The following is a 23950-nucleotide window of genomic DNA, read 5'->3' as shown; positions in this document are numbered from 1 at the left end:
AAAACTTGCCTTGGATAAAGCCTTGCTGACTTTGTTCCATTAAACCATGCCTTTCTATATATGTTCTGTGATTCTGATCTTTAGAACACTTTCCATCATTTTCCTGGCACTGAAGTCAGGTTAACTGGTGTGTAGTTTCCCAGATCACCCCTGGAGCAACTTTTTAAATATTGGGGTTACATTAGCCACTCTCCAGTCTTCAGGTACAATGGATGATTTTAATGATAGGTTACAAATTTTTACTAATAGATCTGAAATTTCATTTTTTAGTTCCTTCAGAACTCTGGGGTGTATACCATCCGGTCCAGGTGATTTACTACTCTTCAGTTTGTCAATTAGGCCTACCACATCTTCTAGGTTCACCGTGATTTGGTTCAGTCCACCTGAATTATTACCCATGAAAACCTTCTCAACGGGTATCTCTCCAACATCCTCTTCAGTAAAAAATGAAGCAAAGAAATCATTTAATCTTTCCGCGATGGCCTTATCTTCTCTAAGTGTCCCTTTAACCCCTTGATCATCCATTCTGCTTCATAAAAATTTAAAAAACATTTTTACTGTGAGTTTTTGCCTCTAAAGCCAACTGTTTTTCAAATTCTCTCTTAGCCTGTCTTATCAATGTCTTACATTGCCCTTGCCAATGCTTATGCTTTATCCTATTTTCTTCTGTTGGATCCTTCTTCCAATTTTGGAATGAAGATCTTTTGGCTAAAATAGCCTCTTTCACCTCACTTTTTAACCATGCCGGTAATCGTTTTGCCTTCATTCCAACTTTCTTAATGTGTGGAATATATCTGGACTGTGCGTCTAGGATGGTTTGGGGTTTTTTTTAAGTGTCCACACCTCTTGCACACTTTTTACCTTTGTAGCTGCTCCTTTCACTTTTTTTCTAACTTTTTTTCTCATTTTAGATCTCATTTAGATCTAAAATTGCTCCCTCTCTCATTGGTTCCTGAATCAATTGCTCCATAAAACTGTCATTTATTCCATCCAGGAACTTTCTCTCTCTAGCATGTCCCGATGTTACATTTACTCAGTCAATATTGGGGTAATTGAAATCTTCCATTATTACTACACTACCAATTTGATAACCTTTCCTAATTTCTCTTAGCATTTCACTGTCTGTCTCACCATCTTGGCCAGGTGGACGGTAGGATATTCCTATCTCTATACTCTTCCCCAACACACAAGAGATTTCTACTCAAAGATTTCTTCTCATGTAGAATCTTTATCCTGTTGGACTCTATGCCATCCTGGACATAATGCGCCAGCCCACCTCCCAGATGCTCCTCTGTCATTGCGATATAACTTGTACTCCGGTATAGCCCTGTCCCATTGATTATCCTCCTTCTACCATGTCTCTGAGATGCCAAGTCATGTCATTATTCACAGCTATATATTCTAATTCTCCCATCTTACTTCTTAGACTTCTGGCATTAGCATACAAACATTTCAAAGTGTGCTTTTTGTTTGTATTTTCATTCTGCTTTTTAAATGATAGGGATAAATTGGAATCTTTTAGCTCAGGTGAGTTTTTAATTATAGGCACTTGGACGTCTTTTCTTATTATTGCACATTTAGAAATAGGAGAGTAAACATTAGGCAGGGAGAAGTTGCCAAGGTGAGTTATTTAACTTGAGATAGATCAGGGTTTCGCTCTCTTTGTGCTTTAAACTTCTCTGGTGCATTCCATGTTTTCCATGTCCTGTGATGATTTCAATGAAGTGGACTGGCTCCATTTTATGATGTGTGTGTTTAGGGCTGAGATAAAACTTTATTTTGAGCGCAAGCTAGCCAGGTAGTAAAGCCAGCTAGGTAGGAAGACTAGTTAGGTAGTGAGGACACCCAGGTAGTCAGGCTAGATAGGTATTATAGCTAGCTAGGGAGTGTAGTCAGCTAGTTGGTGAGCTTATGAAGTTAGTTATATGGTTAGGGGCAAGCTCCTTTGTCACGCGCATGCCGGCACAAGCACCTCTGGTGTGGCAGCTGGGTTCTTGCTTCGTCTACATAGTGGTGGGCGGTCTGGGGGATGGGAGTCTGTCTGCTGGCACCAGAGTCTTCTTCCCTCCCTCACCTGCAGGGGGAGAGGGCTCCTTTTCCCCGCTGCCTTACCGCTCTGCTGGGACCGGGGCTCAGCTGCAGGAGCTCCAGCCTGCAGTCTCCCGGTGTGGCTGCCGGGCTCTTGCTTTCATCATCAGCAGTGGTGGTATATCATCTCTGTTATCCTACTCGAGGCCTAGTTTTACTTGCATTAACAGCTTTACTTATTCTTATTCAGCCAGCCCTCATACACTTCCACTTATACTTTCTATTTGCATACACAGTACAAATCCATGGGTCTATGCACCCCTAGGACTGTAGGATTATTAAAAGACACAGGAGGACAATGTTTAAAGGGTTTTGCCTGGTCACTAAGCAACTACCTGGGTAAATTCCCGAAGCTGAATATGTTTCCTTTGGATCTCCCTAAGATTGCTGGCCTTCTCCTTTTCAATAGAATGATGTATTAATTAATAATTACTAAATGTATTTTTGTTCCTGGTGAAGTTCATATGATTGATAATATGAGACGATTGTGATACTATCATTCTGTTTACAGATGTAAGATGGTTTCTTGCATAATTGTTTTGAAAATTAGTAAAAACAAAATTAAAAATTCCCCAAGCTGAAAACAGTCCTCCCCACAGTAGCCAAAATTATAAATGCTGCTTCACAGAATTTGTACTTTAGCTATGGGGGAAAAAAAAAGGACAGGTTTGAAGAGGAGGGAAAGTGCATGCAGAGATTTTATTTTGAATTATCCACGTGTACTTTACCACATGTATTTTGCACCTGTTGTAAAACTGGTGAAAAATATGCAAGTACTTTTTTACCCATGGTCCCCACCAGTTCCGAATATTCAAAGTGAAACACCGAGGAGTTTCCCTTTGAAAATTACCTTGAAGGTCCAGGTACTACAAATTTCCTGTACAGATTCAAAATTACCCCTTATATGATTTTAGTACTAAACTGTTGAGTGAAATGTTTGCTGCTGAGACCAGATTTTATGAACTAGTATCTTTTTAAGGACCTGATTAATACTAGTCTCATTTGCATATAAATGTGAAGTACAAAGCCTGATGAACTCATTTTCTGTGGGAATTTCATCTTTGTAACATACAGTAGCTATTACTAATGCACAAGAGAAACAGAGGACTAAGGCTTTTAGTTTCATAATAGTTTTACTGCAGTTTTTGTAGATAGCTGTTACGCGCCCCGCCCGTGGCCGGGCCTGCTCACTTTCATGGTGCCACAACAGGTCCCGGGACGACCTCCCTCGCGGTAGTTGCCAGACCTGCCAGGCCCCGGCGTCCTGTGGCTGTGGTCGCTGGGCCTTCCACTGTGCGTCGGGCCTCACGCCGAGGTTCGGCGTCTTCGGCCATCTTGGCCACACCCATACGTGCACGCGGACTGCCCGGACTCATGTAGGGCCAAGGGCGGGACCTAGCTTCACAACGCTCCCTGATTGAGCCCCGTTATAAGGAAGTTCCTGCCACTGCTTCCTTGTTCTAGTCTTGTTTCAGGATCCTTCTGTTCCAGTTCTGTTCCTGACTCGTTCCTGCAGCATTCCAGTTCCTGTTCCTGCTTGTTCCTGTGTTAGTCTGTCTGTCTACCCAGGTAATACCCTCGGACTGTCTTACTGGTACTGACCTCAGCTGTTACTGACCTGCCTGCCTGCCTCAAGACCACAGCTTGCTTCTGACCTGTCTGCCGCCTGCCACAAGACCTCAGCCTGCCTTTGACCTCGTCTGACCTCCGGTACCTGACCTCTGCTTTGATCACTCCTCGGACTGACCTCTGGATATTGACCTTTGCTCGCCTGACCTCGTCTCCAGATTCTGGCTCTGTTCCTCGCCTTGTCATCACCAACTCTGTTCTGGTTCTCTCTGATCCAACCAGCAACCAGCTCTGAACCCGATCGCGCTCCCCCTGTCTCTGTGGGCACGCCAGACTTTCACTCTCCTAGGAGACCCTGAGAGGCCTACCTAAGTCCAACGGCCCGGGTCCCTATGGGCTCCTCCCGGGGGACCTCGGGCTTCCAGTGGTGAAGCTCTTCCTAGCCTCTGTCTCCTCCAGTGGTCCGCCCCCTGGGGGCAGTTACCTCCTGTTCCCTTTCAGGAGACGTTCCATCCCTGCCCCAGGACAAGGGTCCACCCCCCGAGCGCAACAATAGCGATACCTTTATAAAACAAAATATTGTGGTACATGAGCTTTGAGGACCAGCCAGGCCTCTTCCTGAAGTCTAGAATTCTACATTATAATATTTTTACCAAAGACAAAGCAGGTGAGCAAATCTTTATTTGGAAGCAGAGTCCCGAGTGTTAATAGGTCTCTTAGGTATACAGCCATTATTCTCACACACACAAACAGCAGTTTTCTACATACATAAATAAAAGCACTTGCTTCCTTCACTTTTTCACCAGTGAGGTTAAACAATGTGGCCCATACTGCGTGAACTTTCTAACCAGTTCCTTATTTATTTATGCAAGAGGCCTCGAATCAGTGAGTGCGGAACATTTAACTCAGCCAAACTTCCTCTTCATTTAAAAAAGAAAAAAACCCCCTCTTATATTGTTTTAACAGTGTGAAATGAGCTCCACACATTTCAAAGTAGTTTCCAGTTTGGGAATGAAACCTCACCAAGAGAAGTGAAGTAGGGCAAGGTGTCCTGAGCGGAGCCGTGGTATACCATTCTGCCCCCAGCCAGTAGTGTCAGGCCATCAAAGAGGCGGAAGATGGAATAGCGGGGCTGGTGGATGGAGAGGATGATTGTTTTTCCTTGTCTTGCCATCCTACACATGGGAAAAAAAAGAAAGAGAAGGCAATACATAATCTAGGCTAATTTCTTAGTTATATTTACACTTAGTAGACTTCATTTCTGCTGTGAAGAGGACATGGAGACTGTGCCAAGAATGATTCTCTCTGGCTTTTTCAACAGTATCTTCAAATCCCTCAGACTCTCCACTTCCTCTGTTGTATAATACCATCAAAATGAAGATCCAGCAGTTTAACCTTCTAGAATCCATAATACATATTCCAGTGGTGCCAAATGTGCAGACACCTATATAAATCCTGTGTATTAAATACAGGGCTTAATTGGTAGACAAAAAAGGAAGTAGAACTGGGACCAGAGCCAACTGTGACCTGGGAGAAGGAGGGATTGGGTGTGAGAATGCTCTGTCCTAATCACACACATATATATATGTAAACATACCCAATAGCAACAGAAGCAGTAGGTTTGATAGGTATTGACTGCCTGTCTTTTCGGGCTCTCTCTCTCTCAAGGCCTCATCTAAACAAAACTGTGTTTGCTCCCCTTTAGGATAAGCAGCACTGACTCTCTCTATTTGGCCTCCCAGACCCCCTCCTCTGGGGTTTGGGAGGCCAAAAATAATAATCTGTGCCACCACTGCCTCTGCAGGGAGCCGAAATTGATCACCACCACCAGCTCTGCTGTTTGTTCTGTCAAAAACGAAATCCTGGGTAATACTCACAAAAAGAGGTTGAATTTTTACAAGCTTGAAACTTGTGAGCTGTAATTTAAATCTGCCAGATGTGGACTAGAGTATCCCTTCTGCAGAATCTACAAGAAGTAGAGAGATGGGGATTCCCTTTAAGGGTCTCTGCTCAAACAAATGGTAATGAAACCCATAAGAGAGGGTGTAATATTCAATCTAGTACTCACTAATGGTGATCATGTCTCTAATGTTTGGGCAGGAGCTCACCTGAGCACCAACGATCACAGTATGCTTCGATTATGCGAATAGGAATCAGAGAAGTCACATGAAGACCCAAGTTTTGAATTTCAAAAATACAGTCTTTGTCAACATAGAGACGTACCTGGAGGAAGAACTGGTAGACTGGGAGAAAATGGATGAAGTAGAACAACAGTTGGCCAAATTTAAAGATCTATTACAAAAACAAATGTATATGTTAGAAAAGTAAACAAAAGTAAGAGGAAAAAGAAACCGAACTGGTTCTCTAAGAAGGTGGCTGAAAAAATAAAGGCAAAAAGAACAGCGTTCAAGAAGTATAAAGGTTCCCAAAAAAAGAAACATATCATTTAAAACTGAGGGAGTCAAAGAAAGAAATAAGGAAGGATGGCCAAAGAGGTAAAGCAAGAAGACAAAACATTTTTCAGATATAACAGTGAAAGAAGGGAGGCCAGAACAAGAAGTAATATGTGGAGAGTAACGAAGAAATGGCAGAAAAATTAAATATTTCAGTTCAATATTCACTAAAGACGACTCTGGAGAAGGCCCGTTGCTGATTACAAGACTGTAGATAGGTATGGAGTATACAAAACTCAATTTACAGAAGAGAATGTATGGGAGGATCTAGGTAAACAAAGTGGACAAGGCCATGGGGCCAGATGAAATACACCCCAGGATACTGAGGGAGCTCAGAGAAGTGCTGGCAGGTCCGCTGAAGGACCTGTTCAATAGATCCCTAGAAACGGGAGTTGTGCCAAGGGATTGGAGAAGAGTAATGGTGGTTCCACTTCACAAGAGTGGTAACAGAGAGGAGGCTAGAAACTACAGGCCGGTTAGCCTCACCTCGGTGGTGGGAAAATTAATGGAGACTCTGCTGAAGAAAAGGATAGTGAACTATATACAATCTAGTGGGTTGCTGGACCCAAGGCAGTATGGATTCACCAGGGGAAGGTCCTGTCAGACAAATCTGATTGATTTTTTTTGATTGTGTGACTAGAGAACTGGATCAAGGAAGAGCACTCAATGTGATCTACTTGGATTTCAGCAAAGCTTTTGATACTCTCCCACATAGGAGGCTTCTGAATACAATGAGAAGCTTGGGAGTAGGTGCCACGGTGGAGGCATGGATTAAACTGGTTGACTGATAGGAGACAGTGTGTAATGGTAAATGGAACCTACTCTGATGTTAAGTGGAGTGTCACAGGGATCCGTATTGGGACAGATTCTGTTCAATATCTTTGTGATTGACATTGTGGAATGGATAGAAGGTAAAGTTTGTCTGTTTGCGGATGATACTAAGATCTGCAACAGAGTAAACAAACCTGAAGGAGTAGAGAGAATGAAAAGTGATTTAAGAAAGCTTGAAGAGTGGTCGAAGATTTGGCAGCTGGGATTCAATGCCAAGAAGTGCAGAGTCATGCATCTGGGGTGCAGTAATCCAAAAGAGCTGTATGTGATGGGGGTGAAAAACTGATATGCATGGATCAAGAGAGGAGTTATGGAGTAATAGTGTCTGATGATCTGAAGATGGTGAAACAATATAACAAGGCAATAGATAAAGCCAGAAAAATGCTGGGATGCATAGAGAGAGGAATAACCAGTAAGAAAAAGGAGGTGATACTGCCCTTGTACAGGTCCTTGGTGAGGCCTCACCTGGAATACTGTGTTCAGTTCTGGAGACAGCATCTCAAGAAGGATAGAGACAGGATGGAAGTGTTTCAGAGACGTGCGACCAAAATGGTATGGATCTGTATCAGAAAACATATGAGGAGAGGCTAAAGGTTCTGAATATGTATAACCTGGAAGAGAGGAGGTGCAGGGGAAATATAATACAGACCTTCACATACCTGAAAGGTTTTAACTATGCACAAACTTCAAGCCTTTTCATTTGTAAAGAAACAAGTAGACCTAGGGGGTCACGAAATGAAACTCCAGGGGGGGACGACTCAGAATCAATGTCAGGAAATATTTCTTCACGGAAAGGGTGGTGGATGCCTGGCATGCCCTTCTGGAGGATGTGGTGAAGACGAAAACATTTAAAGAATTCAAAGGGGCATGTGATAAATACTGTGGAACCCTAAAGACTAGAGGACAGGCATGAGAAAAGAATGCAGGAGATAATTGCTGGTGTGGTGGTTACTACCCTTAGCAGAAGGCACAGAGATTACTACCCTTAACCAATAAGCCTTAATCTTTTTAATGCAACTGTAGCATTGCTCCCCACTTACAAGGCTAGAGGACAGATATGAAGAATAGCATGCAGGAGGGTAACTTGCTGGTGCAGCAGTTACTATCTTTAACAGATGATCCCTGCTTAGACCGCAGGATGGAAAAGAGGAATTGGATTCAGACAACAGAGGACCCCGACTTCTATGGTCTGGGATACTCATACACAGACAAGGGAAAAGCACAGGACTGCTTTTACGATCAAATCCTAAAAGAAATGAAGAAAGCGTGCAAGGGGGTAACTTATTGGTGCAGCAGTTACTGCCCTTAGCAGAAAGCATGGAGATTACTACCCTTAACCAATAAGCCTTGATGCTTTAAATGCAACTGAAATACTGCTCCCCGCTTCAACAGCAGGGGGAAAAGGAGTATTGGTGTCAAACAACAACCAAAAGGGCCCCAACTTATATAGTCTGGGGTACTGATACTCAGGCATAAGGGAAAAGGCCCAGGACTGCTTCTATGGCCAAGTCCATAAGCAAAGCACATCAAGCAGCACTGTCCAAATTTTCAAGAAAGCTCATCATCCAGTAAAAAAAATCTTACTAGCTGAAATTTTTTAAGGTTTGGCAATAACTGCACAAAGTGACAGTTTGGCAATAACTGCACAAAGTGACAGTTACTACCCATAAGAGAAATATGGGAGTAACCCGCACAGAGCGTCAGTTACTACCTTAAGCTTACTGGGAAGACTGGATGGACCATTCGATCCTTTTTTTGCCATCATTTCTATGTTTCTGTCTTTCTGGGTACTGCTATCCAATGTGAATACTGAAGCCTTGATGAATGACAATGCTGCTGCTGCTAAGTTTCAAACTTGTGAAAATTCAACCTCTTTTTTGAACTTGTTCTTTGCCTTTGTAATTACTTCTTCATCAGGATCACCCTTTGTTCCCTGTAGAGCAGGAAAGGAGTGAGGAACTGGCAGGAAGGGGCCGGTTTAGGAAGCAGAGTGGCTGTTGTCTGCTCCAGGCTAACCCTCCTCTCCTATTCTTGCTTGCAGGCTGCCTGGATGGGAGGGACTGGAACAGAATAACCTGCTGCTCTGCCTCTTAAGTCTGAAGAGAAGCACAAGAATTGCTTCCATGCTGTTCCCCTAGAAATTAAGTTCTCTCTCTATATAGATATATCTATATCTATATAGAGAGAGAGACACACACTAATATAAATGCAAGCATTGATCAACTGATGCTTGTATTTATATTAGGAGGTGGAGTTTGTCCTGCCTCTTGTTCCAACTTGCTCAGAGGAGTTATCTTTTACTAAACATCTGTTTAGCATAGTCTCTGACTGATTGAAATGTTTTTAGTTTTGCCATAAGCAGATTCCTCCCATTATAGATTATTATGTAGGCCAGACAGCCACCAAATTGAATATTTGTCTGTATGCTGTTTGTGCTGGGACGCACAACCTTGCACTCAACTCCTGATGTAGATGATTTTGAAACACAGGGTGCTTTTCTGAGGGCCAGAGCATCATCTTTCAGAGTGCTCAGGTAGGATATATCGACAGAGCGTACTGAACTTGCAGTACTTTCTGAGTCTTCAAATAAGAAAGATTCCCTTTGTTATATAATCCAGAATCAGAACATGAAACAGCATTGTGCCTAGAAACTAGTAGTTTCAATATAAATTGTCTTTCTTTTTTGGACATTCACTTGGGATCTGATAGATATACTGAACACTAGTTTATGTACTGTTCATGCACTTCCAAGGAATAATTGTTTCAAATGTACAAAAAAGTACAAAAACAAGACTTTTAAATTGGGAACCAATTAATAAGATTGGTGTGGGTTTCAATCCTGTTGACTCACACTTAAAACTGCTATTTTTATGAGTGTCCCACAGCATATTCTAAAATATGTAATTTAGTTTTTGTATCATTACATACAATTCTTATACACATTCAAATTCCATGAAAATGTAACTATCATCTTGTAAAAGGTGGGGTGGCTGAGTGGTCGGGTTATATTTCACAGAATACACTACACACTTAATTACAAGTATAGAAGCTTTACTTATAAGTCTGAGAATAAGTAATCAAAGCATAGAGTTTACATTAAAGAATATGTACACAAAATACTTCCTCCTCACAGTTTCCGGTATGAGATATTTTGGAAAATCTGGAAACATTACATGTTGGGGAATTAGCAGCAACTCAGTCACTTCATTAACCACTGATAACATCCAGAAAGCTTTTCCCTACTCCAAGGCTCACTTCATTAATACTGGTAATGTACAAAAAGCTTTTCCTCTGAGCTGTTGGTTCTCTGATTCCAAACATGTTCTCTGACTCATGTTGCTCTTTTTAAGTTAATTCTTCTGACCTTTGCCTAGTTTCTTTCTCCCTATGTGCTTGCTGTGGCCCCTACTATCCGTTATCAAATAAGCAACACACCACCGGGTGAGACCCAGAGGCTAATTTCTGTACTGTTCAGATATCTGCGGTTAGCCTTTCTGAATAACGGCTCTCCAATATATCTGATCTCAGGACTTGTTTTGTTATAAACAGTTTTTTATTACAATCAGGCTAAGAAAAATGGCATATGTATTCTCAGAACTTATAGGCTTTATATTAAATAATTACACTAATAATATCAATGATTTTCTCTGCTTCATTCCTGTCTATCGCGGCACAATGCTCTTTCACACGCTAACTTCCCTCCTTAAAATAATTTCCCACGCACATCTTTCTTATAAGCGTCTCAAAATCTGTAATATTTATACAGCAAGATAGAAACGACCCAAAATTCTGCACCATACTGTATGATTTTCATAGAACTCTAGAGAACAGCACAATTATCCAAATAAAGGGAGAAGAATGACGACATGCATCTTTTCTGTCTTAAGTCATGTAAAACTCTAGGTGTCATCATGCAGCTCTTCCCCTCCCCCCACCCCACCGTTACCATTTCCTCCCTATTAGCTTGTCCAGACACCAGTGAGCACTTGTGGCTGGGACAATGAGACGCAATCTCTTCTTGTTCTATGGTATATGTCACTGAAAGATCAGTGTATAGACACTCTTCCCTTTCTACAGCACAGCACCCTATAGTCACCAAAGTTACCTGCAAAGTAGGTAACTCATGAAGAGAAATTAGGTCTGCTGCCTAGCAACAGGAGTTGGCCCATAAAATCTTAAGTTTAAAAAAAAAAGTTTCACTTGCAACCAAATACTGTCATTCTGAAAAGATTGGAGCTTATGGGCATGTGACACTGTCGTTACCTCTTCAGGAGCAGCAGGACAGCATTAGCAGTACTGGCATCCAAACCAGTGGTGGGCTCATCTAAGAACAAGACTGCAGGATCAGTGATGAGTTCCATACCTATGTTGATCCTTTTCCTTTCCCCTCCAGATACACCACGAATCATCTGGGTCCCAACCTAGTGTGAAAACATTCAGCAGCATGGCTTTAAAAAAAAAAAACCAAAAAAACCCAAGCATTTTATACCTCAAGAGAATGATATATTAATGCATTATTAGCAATGATTGTTCATTTTCGCTCCTGACTTTGCATTCATTGTAGTGACTTTTATCATCAGAGAAATAAAGAGAGAAATAAGTTTTAAAGAATAAAAACACCAATATCATATCAGTTCTCCTCATCTGTTACCTTGCTTCCTCAGGCTTCTCCATAGCTCCTGTCTGTCTCACCAATGAGATGGATATTCCTTTGAATTCAATATTAGCTTCAAGAATTACTCATAAAATAGTTGTCTGTAGGGAAATTTTACAACAAAATCTGACAATATTGGTATACCTGACCTGACAAAAATGTCTTTCATTGTAGATCAGGAATCTGAATGTTCATCTATTTGGGAATTCAGGTCTCTCTCTATTTCTCTCATCAAATGGATTCAGACTAAATCAGCCATTCTATTCACAGCGATTCATATTCACAAAGACCATGAATTTTTGCAACTAACATTTTAGTCTTTAAAAAAATCTCCCATTTTGTCAGAGGGGGGCAGAAAGACAACAAGGGTTGTGCGTCCATCACCTAGAAATTCTCAGTAGGAATCCTTGTCGCCAGTGCCTCTTCTTATTTACATTTGCTTTGTTTTCTTAGGGTGGCAAGGGATGAGGATAGGGGAAGGCAGAAGTTGAGACACATCTAAAGAGAAACTTGATTATGACAACCAACCAATCCTGACCATATGCGAAGAAAAAGAGCGTGCTTCCCATTACCTTGGAATCGGCAACTTTGGTCAAACCTAGCTCCTTGATGACCTGATTGATTCGAACATCCTTCTCCTTTTGCCGAACAGTCATTGGTAGTCGCAGTGCTGCTGAGAACTGTAAATTCTCCCTCACTGTCAGTGTGCCCATCACGACATCATCCTTTGGACAATCAACACAATTATCTGCATTATTGCTACTGATGGTAAGGACCTATTTCTCTTTTCTTTTCTGGAATTCATAAACAGCACTGACAAATATATCTATAGTTAAAGAAAGTGCACTACAGTATTCTCAATGGAAACCTGAAAATCCATGCAGTGCTTGAAGTTCTGCATACAAAGCAAAAGCCTGTTTTTTCTTTTTTGAAACATCAGGGATTTTGCTTTTCAGTCAAAAACAAAAAAAGTTTCCTTTAGAATTCTCGATTTGCAAAAAAATGAACAAGAAGCATGACAGTGCAGGCTAAAGGAGGAAACTGGAGGGGGTTTTTTTTTTGGCTCTGTCATGTCACTATGGATCACAAGACAACTGTCCTTGTAGCCACCACTGATCACTCTCACAGCTGGCAGAGTGTATAGACCACACAGCTCATTCAAGCTCAAGCTGGGAAAAAAAGCTAAAAGGAAATCCTCAAAATGATTGCCACATCAATAGTATTATGCTAGGGTGAGTTTCATACCAAACTTCGGAGGAGCAGATCTAGCGAAACTGCTCGAATTGCCAATTCATCATTTTCTCGGCTCTGTTGCTTCCTATATTGGTCACACTCCTACGTCTTTCTTCCTTTATTGTTCTAATATATTTTATTTCTTATATTTTTAGGCCTTTTTCTAAGTTCAAATTTTACTTGTTTATAGTTATGTCCTTTTTTAAAATCTCCCTTTCTAGTATAATGCTTGCAAGGTATTCTAACAAAGCGAAGTTGCTCATCCTTAACAGATGTTTTCTATAGACAGCAGCACAAATCAGCCAAACAAGTGGGATAACATCTGATGGCACAAAGACTGAATAAGTTCTCTCAGAGCTCAGAAGTACAGAGAAGGTCTTTCTGAGCATGTGTGGGTGTTCCTGAGCAGCTCCTGCCATGCGAGTCTCTTCATTACACACTAACCTTCAACTCTACGTGGAAGATAGTGGGATTGTGTGGCTGATTTGTCCTGCTGTCTGCAAAGCAACTCCCCTTTCTCAGTGGACATTAATGGATTATACAACCCATGATTTAAAGAGGATGGAGAGAGAGTTGAAGACTAGTCAAAGACACTTTCAAGCACTGCTTGGCCAAAACTGTATCTTGACAGGATTCATTTCTAGACTCTAACGTGCAGTGAAAGTATGAACAGAAGATCATGTGGCAAGCTTAATACGTGGCTTCTATGGAAGCAGATGTGACGTTCTTGCCCTGAATGAGAGTAACAGTAAATAATACAAACATATCAATGATGAAAGTTTGTTTAGTGACAGAAAAGCCTGGCTAGACTGGGTTAAAAGATGAACAACAGATGATTTTCTGAATTGGCCTTGTACTTACCATCCATATGAAGATTACGACTATAAGAAACAAGACTTTCCAAGAAAGAGATTTTAGATTTTTTGTCAATAGAGGCTCAAATGGAGGCTTCATGAGCTGACCAAGAACTATATTCAAATCTCATAGAGAAGAAGAATCTTTAATTGGAGGATAATGATTTATGCATTTGATAAATTTAGAAGTCAATATTCAAAGCCATTTAGATGGATAACTCACAATTTATCTGTAATTCCCTACATCAGTGCTAGGGCTGAGTTGGTGCAAGGGGGACACTCAGTCCCGGGGCTGAGTCCCAGTTTTTCTAGCACTAGTCCTTTCATCCCCAGGGCGTGGATTTTCTTGATGGGGGTTGGCTTAACTTCCTGGGCCCAAGACGTGCAGGGGAACAGAGGACCCATTTTCAGTCTCTTTACTCTGTTAGTACTCACTGTCCGTTGGCTCACAGGGATGCTACCTTCCTTCAGGAAAAAGAACAGGCAGGACACTATAGGTGGTGTTCAAATAAAATTTACTGTAACAAAAATAACTGTACAGTCCAAGCAAAAGAAAGTACAGGAATCTTCACAGTGCCTATTCTCACTTCATTATTCTCTAAGCGAGTAATCCCTATGGAGTAGGGACAAACTTAACATCCACACTCCTGAGTGACTAAACATGGGCTTCTGGATACAAAGGCCAGGTCTCAGTCTCTCTAACAGTAATCAGAACTCCTCAGACATTGGATGGCAAAGTCCAAAAACTTCCAAAACTGCAACAAACTGCTTCTCTCAAAAAACATCTTTTCTCCAAGCAGGAGAAGAAGCCACCCCACTTCAAATGGGTGTAGGGCTTGCAATGCACGCAGATTCTCTTTCCCTCAGGCATGGGGGTTCCCGCCTTTCCTTTTTCTTCTCCAGGCCAGGGAGGGCCTAACAAGGGACCACATCCAAAAAACACTCCTTACACCTACTCAGCTCTAACAGCCTCTGCTTTCTGCACATGCTCAGCTACAATATATAGGACCAAGCTGACCAATCCCAGCCTTGGGAGAAGGAAATTTTTAGGGATGGTCTAAAAAATTGCAAGTCCCTAGTGCTGATACAAAATAGGGAAAAACTTACTAGTAAGAGATCGGTGTATCCCTTACATATCCAATTAATGCCAAATTATCCATTTAACCATAAGTTATCCATCTAACACTTTATATCAAATGTTATTTGACCACCTTGCAATTACTTCAGAATGCTGCCGCTCGCTTGATATCAGGATGTTCCATATGTGACCACATTAACCCAGTTCTAAAAGCTTTACACTGGCTCCCCATAGAGCAAAGAATAAAGTTTAAGATCCTAACTTTAACCTTCCGAACTCTCCATGAGGGTTGTCCTACTCATCTCAAAGGAGGATTAAAATGGTATCATTCTACAAGTGCACAACATTCTGATAATTTCTCCTTGTTCAGCCCAATGCGACTAAAGTTTGATTGAAAGAAACCAGTCATCATGTTTTCTCTTTTGCAGCTCCTAGCCTATGGAATAGTCTTCCCTTATCTATCTGCAGAATTGATCATTATGAGTTTTAGGAAACTCTTAAAAGCTCATCTGTTCCAAGAGGTTTTTCCAATTGAGATTGATGTTATTCTAAACTTACATTCAGTTTAGTTTCAAATTGTTTGAGATGTTATTTTATGCTATTTTATATTTTATCTATTTTGTTAACTTTTATGTTGTCACAATTGTTTATTTGTTTTATTGTATATGATTGTTTATTTTATGTTTATCTGTTTTATATTTTTCTGAAATCTGTCTAGAACAGGACCTAGTAACAGGCAGAATACAAACTACTGTAAATAAAAAAATAAATTAAAAAAATATTTAGTTTTGAATAGTAAACTCTCAGTAACTATGGGTTGTTGAGAAATGGGAACCTCTGAGTTTTGGTGATATGCTGCTAGAGCACTCAGGTGAACTCTGAGTTTGTTAGTCTTCAATCCAGAATTAGATTCAACAGGTACTGAAATAGAATCTGTATAGGATAGATGAAAGGGTCTTGGTTTTGAGATATATACCAAATGAAGATCTTTTCCACTTAAAATTGTATGACTTCCTAGTGGAAGGTTTCTTTGATGCTAGTAGCGCCTTACATTCTTCCAAAGGTAACTGCAATGTTTGCACTAGTTGACTTTCAACATTGAAGCAGTGACAGCTAGGGACTGAAGGATGAAGGCGGCTCCCACAGTATTATATGATAATTTTTGGGAGTATCCTGAATTTATTGGTTGCTAAATGACTAGGCATTGAAGTCATGAAAACCAGATGTGACATGGTCAATTGGGTGCTATCAAGAAAATTAAACTCTTGCTCTTTCTCAGCTTTTGAAGAGTTTTCGCTATAAGACGGTAACTTTTAAACAATCGCGCAGGCGCATATGCACAAGTTCATCAGCCTGTGCCCAGGGACGCAGCCATTTTATAACATATGCACATATATGCGCACATGTGAAAACAACTGTTTAAGTGGACATGCGCTTATGTGCGCAAAAGCCACTTCTACCATGTGAGTGGAGGGATTTTATTTATTTAAAATCACTTATATACCACACCCTCCAAAGTTCAGGGTGGGTAACAAAAACATTCATAAAATTCATAACAAATTGATGCATAGATATTTAAACAATGGCAATTCAAAATAAAATAAATAAAATATTCATATTCTAACAATACAACATTGGTACGCACTAACTGAAGTGAAGTATATTAGTTGACTAACTGTTGGTGTCGAGTGGAAGTAAATCTTTAAATGCTTGAATAAACAAAATCAGTTTTTGAAGTTTTCTTGAATTCCTTTCTTTGTTATTAATATTACGAAGTGGAAGTGGCAGAGCGTTCAAAAACATAGGACCAGCAATTGAAAAGGCACGTTCCCTAGTGCAGTCGAGATGAGCATGGCGTACTAAAGGAATAGCAAGTAGCTGTTGCTGAGATGAACGTAATGATCTGCTGGGAGTATAAAGCTTAAGTGTTGCTTGTGTCCACGTGGAAGTGATGTTATGTATTATGTTATGGATGATGATCTTCTACATTTTTTTGAAGGGGTGAATAAACATGTGGACAAAAGTGAACCGGTAAATATGGTTTATTTGGATTTTCAGAAGGCGTTCAACAAAGTCCCGCATAAGAGGCTTCTAAGAAAACTAAAAAGTCAAGGGATAGGAGGCAATGTCCTTTTGTGGCTTGCAAGTTGGTTAAAAGACAGGAAAAAGAGTAGGATTACATGGTCAGTTTTCACAGTGGAAAAAAGTAAACAGTGGCATGCCTCAAGGATCTGTACTTGGATCAGTGCTTTTTAATATTTGTATATATGATCTGAAAAGGGTGATAATACATGTCAGCACCCAGACAAGGGGTACAATGAGAGGTGATCAAATTTGCGGATCACACAAAATTATGCAGAGTATTTAGTCTGAAACGTTTTTTATTGTTTTAGGTGAAAAATACACCAGAACAACAAACTGGGGGTGTTGTGACTCTAAACCGGACAGGTTACAAAGGAGAAAAAAAAAGAGAGATACATGAGATTCCCCCTACCTCCCATCCTCCCTAACCCCTCCCCCCCCAAATCCCTCCCACCACCCCACTAGTAAACCACAACAGCAACAAACAAGTCCATACTGTGTTTCTGAGCACCAAAGGAGCCGCTGAAAAAGGCCCGGGTCCCGACAAAAAAGAATCTAGAAATCAGTCATTTAGGATCAAACTCCTGGAAGAGCCTGAATATACGGGTCCCATACAGACAAGAACTTCCGTCGTAGTAGAGAGCAGCAGCGAGACGCCAGATCATCCATACGCATCATGTGATGAAGATGATTTCACCATGCCCAGAAAAAAGGTGCATCCGTACCCCTCCAATGTAACAAGATCACTTTTTTACCTAAGCAGCATGCTTTCAGGATGAATAAACGAGGGCTATCACCTCTAACCGGTAAAGGAGGGAGACATCCAAAGAGAAAGAGTAAATGGGATATGGGAAGGGGGAACCCCATTAAATTCAAAATGTAATTTGAGATACGACCCCAAAATAGTCTTATAGGGGGGCAAGCCCAAAAAGAGTGAGATAACGTGCCCATGGCCTTCTTACACTTCTCACACATTGCAGAGGAAGAAATTTGGGAGCGACAAGCTATATGGGCTGACACATAGGCCCACTGTAAAAATTTGTATTGCATTTCCCTATAATACATACCCGAAGAGAGTTGGGACACTCATTCCATCGATCCACGAGGATCGAGTAGATTTCCTTCTGTGTAAGCTTTTTAAGACTTTTATAATATAGGGAAAGGGAAGGAGGCTAAGATCTATCAAACAAAAATAAGGCATCCAAAGAGTGAAAGACCATGGTATTCAAGGATTCAGAAGGCAGGGACTTAATGTAGTGTTGAATCTGGAGACAGGGAAATACCTGGTTCTGATGCAGATTATACAAGTCCTGCAAACCTGGAAATGACATCAACTGTCCCTCCTCATTAAGTAAATGACCTAGCTGAGTGATACCTTTAGTCCCCCATAAGCGAAAACCCATCGTCTGAGAGCCCGGACTGAAATCCAAGTTCCCTTGAATAGGCAGCAATTATGAACATAACTGTGGGATCTTTAACAATTTGGTTACTGCTAGCCAGGTTTTCCGGAGAGGCGCTATTGAAGGGGATTGGATTTAAAAAGTCGAGAGTTTATCTGAGGAAATCTGTGGTACATATTTCAAATACAAGGAGGCTACCAGGGCCTTTTCAGCTGGAACATTGACGTAAAAAGATTGGCCTAGAAGCCAGTCTCTGACAATGCGTAGATTGCCAGCTAGATTATACGTGCCCAAGGAACCCCCAATCCCCCTTTCCCCCACCTCTTTCGCAGCCCAACCAAGGGAATTCTAGGTTTCCCACCACTCTACAAAAAGGAGTGCAATTCTTTATCCAGATCTTTGCGTTTGAGAGATAGAGGCATATTTTGAAGGACATAAAGCCACTTGGGCAGGAGAACCATCTTGAACAGATTCACCCTACCGCCCAGGGAGAGAGGCAAAGCTTTCCAAGTACACAGTTTCTCCTGAGAATATTTAACTAGGGGCGGGATATTGAAATTATGTAAATTGGCTGGGGAGCAAGGAAGAGTAGCTCCCAAATATCTAAGGGACTCCTTAGCCCACTGCAATGAAAAGGTCTCATCCCACCGCTCCTTGCGTGTGTCGGGAAATGCCAAGGCCTCTGACTTATCAGTGTTAAGGCATAGACCCGAAAAAATTCCAAATTCCCAAATTAATTGCAGAAGGGGTTGAAGGGAGTGGGTGGGGTCTGTCAGAAAAAACAAAATATCATCTGCGAAGGCCGCATACTTAAACACATCTGTCTGCAACTTAATCCCTCTCACCATACGGGTATGCTGAATAGACAGAAGGGGTTCAAGCTGCAACAAGAATAAGAGAGGAGATAACGGGCAAGCCTGCCGCGTGCCCCGTGAGACCGAGAATATCTCGGACTGTGAACAGTGGGCAACAAAAAGGGTGGCAGGGTTGTGATATAACAATTGGATGGTGTCAAAAAAGGCCATCAAACCCCAAATCCTGCAAAATGTGAAAAAGGTATTTCCACTCCACTCTATCAAATGCTTTTTCTGCGTCAAAACTAATCACAAGATAGGGGGTATCTGTATGTTGGCACATAGCCATAGCAGCCAATATCTTCCTAATATTAGTCAGGGCATAACTGTTCTGAACAAAACCCACCTGGCCAGGGCCAATCAGGGAGGGTAACACCTCTGTCAGCCAATCCACCAGAATTTTAGCCAATAATTTCTGATCAAAATTAAGTAAGGAAATAGGCCGGTAAGAGGCCAGAGAGTGAGAGTCCTTTCCAGGTTTTGCAATAGGAGTAATATGGGGGGTGTTAACATGCGCTAGGAAAGTGCCTGTTTTTATCAATTCTGAAAAGGTAAGCACCAGCGGGGGTCCCACAGAATCCAAACATTTATAAAATTTTGCAGTGAAGCCATCAGGGCCTGGGGCTTTAAAACGCTTCGCTTGTCGAATAGCCAACTGTACTTCTTCAACCCCAAGCGGGCAGTTCAACCATTCTCTTTGTGCCACAGAGAGGCAAGGAAAGTCAAGCCGAGCACAGAACAGATCACAGCCTCCTGGTCCCAACCCTCAAAAGTATATAAATCAGAGTAAAATTTCCTAAACTGAGTTAAAATGGCCGAGGTTTCAGTGACAATATGTCCAATAGGGGATCGGATAGCCGTAACATGGCAGGGACTACGGGCAGCTCTAATTAAATTAGCCATTAACTTCCCCGACTTATTGCTAAACTGATGTAGTCGGTATTAGTAATACAAGAAGCTCTTTTTTGCACATTGGTGGAGCAAAGAATTTAAGGCCCCTTGAAGGGTGAGATAGCTTTCTCTTATCTGAACGGGCATTAGAACGAGCTAATCGCCCCTTTGCGTGCTTCAATTGAGTGCTTAAGGCCAGAAGATGCTTATCCAAGATTTTGCGCCTATGCGATACATAGGAAATTATATCACCCCCTCAAGACCACTTTAGCGGTATACCAAAAAATGACCAGATTGGCCGAATGATCGCTATTTAACTTAGCATATTCCGTCCATTTGGCCAATAGGTAGTCATGGAATTGGGTATCATCCGCCAGGTAATAAGGAAATTGCCATATGCGAGTTGTGGAATTAAAGGGAGAGAGCTGAAGATTTACCCATACCGGAGCATGATCAGAGATGACAATGTCCCCTGTACAAGCATTATTCATCTTGGAGAAAAGGTGACTACTAATTAAAAAATAATCCAGTCGGGATAAGGTGGCGTGTGCTCGCGAGAGATGCGTAAAATCCTTTTCCATGGGATGGAGGATGCGCCACACGTCCACTAAGTGAAGGGAGTGTTCTAAGCTGTAGAAGGCTTTTGCTTGCTCCCATGTCTCGGGGGGTGGCCTGGGATTTGTCTAACTGTGGATCTCAAATGGCATTAAAATCACCCCCATGATAACAAAATCATCTAGATATGGGAGAAGCAAGCATTGGCGTTCTCTAAAATAGCCAGGACTATAGTTATTGGGAGTGTAGATATTGCATAGTACAAGAGTAAGGTCATACACCTGAGTTACCAGAATGAGATATCGCCCTTGGGTATCCTTGAGTTCTTTTTGAACTTTAAAGGACAGCTGCTTATTAAATAATATTGTCTCACCAGCAGATTTAGTAGAAGCAGAAGCAAAATAAACATCTCCCACCCAACTTCTACGGAGTTTCCCATGCTCTATATCTGTGAGGTGGGTCTCCTATAGATATGTTATATCAACCTGTTTCTTTTTTAAATGGTTAAGAATTTTGGACTGCTTAATAGGAGAGTTTATGCCGCATACATTCCAGGATATTATTCAGGTACCTCGGCTAAGAGCACTTTAGCCTACAAAAACATGACAAACACCAGACAGTACTCATCAAAATGGGAGCCCTCCCAGCATAGGCCCCCACATGACAGTGAAATATAGGTCACGAACCTATACTCAAAGCTGTTTCATGGAGAGCAAAACACAGCATGGTAGAAAGAAAAACTACAGAAAAAACCCAAGTACCCCCTCCTCCTCCAACCCTCCCAAGCATTTGATAGGCACTGGATGAAGGAGACACTTGTGCTCGCTATTTAATAACCTCCGAAGGAACTCTTATTAGTCAAGCAACTATTTCTCCAAGCGAGGCAGCACATGTGCATGTTACTGGAGACACGTATGAAGATGAACTGACTCAACACAGATTTCACATATTCATAGGTAACAAAAGGCAGCAGCATTTGGACCCAACTACTGTAGACGGAACACCTGCATAGATGCCACAGAAACTGCAGACCTTAGAAAATCCTTGGGGGCTCTGAAATCTGGTTTTGATTGTATCAAGGGGGAAATAATACCAGGTCAACACATTCACCTGCTGTTCCACCAGCCAAATATGACACCAACAAATCCTGCCTCTTCATGTTTAACAGGAAACTAAACCGCAAAGGCAAACCCCAAAACAGCCTGCCATACATGTCCTGCGCCCCAAAGCAACCAACTTGCGCTCTTTTTTTTTTTTTTTTTTTTTTACACAGTCCTCTTGAAAATTACCCTCCCTATCTTTGATGTGCTTCTAGATGTTAATTTTAAAATTATTTTCCTCCAAATAAAACAATGCCTTACCTGTAGAAATTTTTTTTTTTTTAGTATTGCCTGCCCTATATGCAGGTAGATATATGTGTACAGGTTCTTTATGCACGCACTTTTATCCACAACAGGAAGGGCTGTGGCAGGATTTGGAGCTATGTGCATACTTTTGAATATTCGATTTTAAATTACAAATTAAGTAAAGCCACAGCAAGTCTCTGGTCTCCTGCTGCCCCAGTGGTAGGATTACGGCTGATCCGAGAGACCCAGGGTTGCAAGTGAAAGACAGAAAGGGATGCAGACAGCTCCAGAGCTTACTGGAAGAATCCCCTGATTTCACTACATTCATTATGGTGGGAGCGGAGAATTAGAAGGAGCGTCAGAAAATAATTACAAGTTAGATTCAAAACAGGACCTGAACGGTTTTAACTGCCCTGCTAACTAAAATATCTAGAAATAAAATATTTTTGCTAGCTGTGAGTTTTTAACCTCCTCAGTTCAGAAAGATGCAAAATGTCATCTCGCGGTGGACTCTTATTTCAAAATAGTACAAGCCCGGGCCTCTACACCCACAAAAGAAATCGGAGCGACCTCGGAGGGAACAGGCAGTGCGCGCTGGGCTTGGCGCGCGCAGGTTGCACAAATGTGCGCCCCCTTGCGCGCGCCGACCCCGGATTTTATAAGATACGCGCGTATCTTATAAAATCCAGCATACTTTTGTTCGCACCTGCTGCGCGAACAAAAGTACGCGCTCGCGCAAGTTTTTAAAATCTGCCCCATTTTTTTTAATCCTTATTATATTGGTGAAGTGAAATGTGACACCAAAACAAACATGATCTCTTCAACTGTTAGGAAATCAAGAGTGTGTGGTCAGTCAACAAAATGTGCACCGTTGAACATAATCACACCACAGCTTAGTTCGTAAGCCCTCAGGGGACCAAAAAAAATGGCTACACTCACTAAATGTAACTTGCCTTGAATTAACAATGAAAGACATGAGCTAAATCCAAATAAATACATAGCAGAAAACCACATTACACATGAAAGGAAATACAAATGATAGCAGACAATTTTGTAATTTTCTCATATTCTGTGTGAATCTTTAACATTTTAAATAGTGAATGCTACATGCTGGACACAAGGAAGGACCTCTATGAGGTAAACACCGTACTTACTAATAAGAGAAAATATTTTTTTACTCAAAGCATAATTAAAGCTCTGGAATTCATTGCCAGAGGATGTGGTGAAAGCTATTAGTGTTGCTGCATTTAAAAAAAAGATTTGGATGAGCTCTTGGAGGAAAAGTCCATTAACCATTAAGGAAGAGTTGCAGAAATCCACTGTTTATTCTTGGGATAAGCAGCTTGGACTCTATCTACCCCTTGTGATCCTGCCAGGTACTTGTGACCTGGCTTGGCCACTGTTGGAAACAGGATACTGGGCTTGATGGACCTTTGGTCTGACCCAGTATGGTAAGTCTTACAGAATACAAAATTAAAACAGCTTACCTGTACAACATAACCAGAGATGCATTTGAAGTTGGCCGGTTGAGGAGCACCATCTATCAGCACTTCTCCTGACAGTCCATGAGGATCCTTCCTTGCAGCCAAGATATCCAGAAGTCTGATGGGAAAAAACCACGCATCAGTCACCTCCATTACAAAAATAGTGAGTGGAGAAGATTCACTATAGAAATCCAATTAATTTCAAAATAAGGTGCACTCTGAAAATTCAGAACACCGAAAATGTATCCGAAAGGGATGTTAATTTTCTTTTAATGTTGGCAAGAATCACATTAATGCAGGACTTCCCAAACTTGTCCTGGGGACCTCACAGCTAGTCAGGTTTTCAGGATAACCACAATGAATATGCATGAGATAAATCTGCATATCATGGATACTCAGTATATGCAAATTTATCTCATGTTTATTCATTGTGGGCTGTGGCTGTGGGGTCCCCAGGACAGGTTTGGAAAACCCTTCCATTAGTGAGGTTGGTTGATTTGATCCAAAATTTTTGAAAACTGATATCACTAGGGAAGCTCAGAATGTAACCAGCTCACAAAGTATGCTGTATTTCCATC

At 41.4% G+C, this 23950-nt stretch overlaps 1 protein-coding gene across 5 annotated transcripts in view; it reads right to left on the bottom strand.

The window, feature by feature from the left end:
* Positions 1–23950, bottom strand: part of ABCG2 (ATP binding cassette subfamily G member 2 (Junior blood group)) — a 168098-nt gene that overhangs the window by 52231 nt on the left and 91917 nt on the right. For all 5 annotated transcript variants that reach the window (XM_029597982.1, XM_029597972.1, XM_029597963.1 and 2 more), the window contains 4 exons: positions 23376–23490; positions 12168–12320; positions 11205–11362; positions 4681–4832 (listed from right to left, as the gene is read on the bottom strand). In XM_029597982.1, coding sequence (XP_029453842.1) covers positions 4681–4832; positions 11205–11362; positions 12168–12320; positions 23376–23490 — 578 coding nt within the window. The remainder of the gene's footprint in view (positions 1–4680; positions 4833–11204; positions 11363–12167; positions 12321–23375; positions 23491–23950) is intronic.

Source organism: Rhinatrema bivittatum, chromosome 1 (genome assembly GCF_901001135.1).
Source record: "Rhinatrema bivittatum chromosome 1, aRhiBiv1.1, whole genome shotgun sequence".
In the NCBI taxonomy this organism is placed as follows: domain Eukaryota; kingdom Metazoa; phylum Chordata; class Amphibia; order Gymnophiona; family Rhinatrematidae; genus Rhinatrema; species Rhinatrema bivittatum.
The sequence above is the reverse complement of the archived record's forward strand: the minus strand, read 5'-3'. Positions and strand labels throughout refer to the sequence as shown.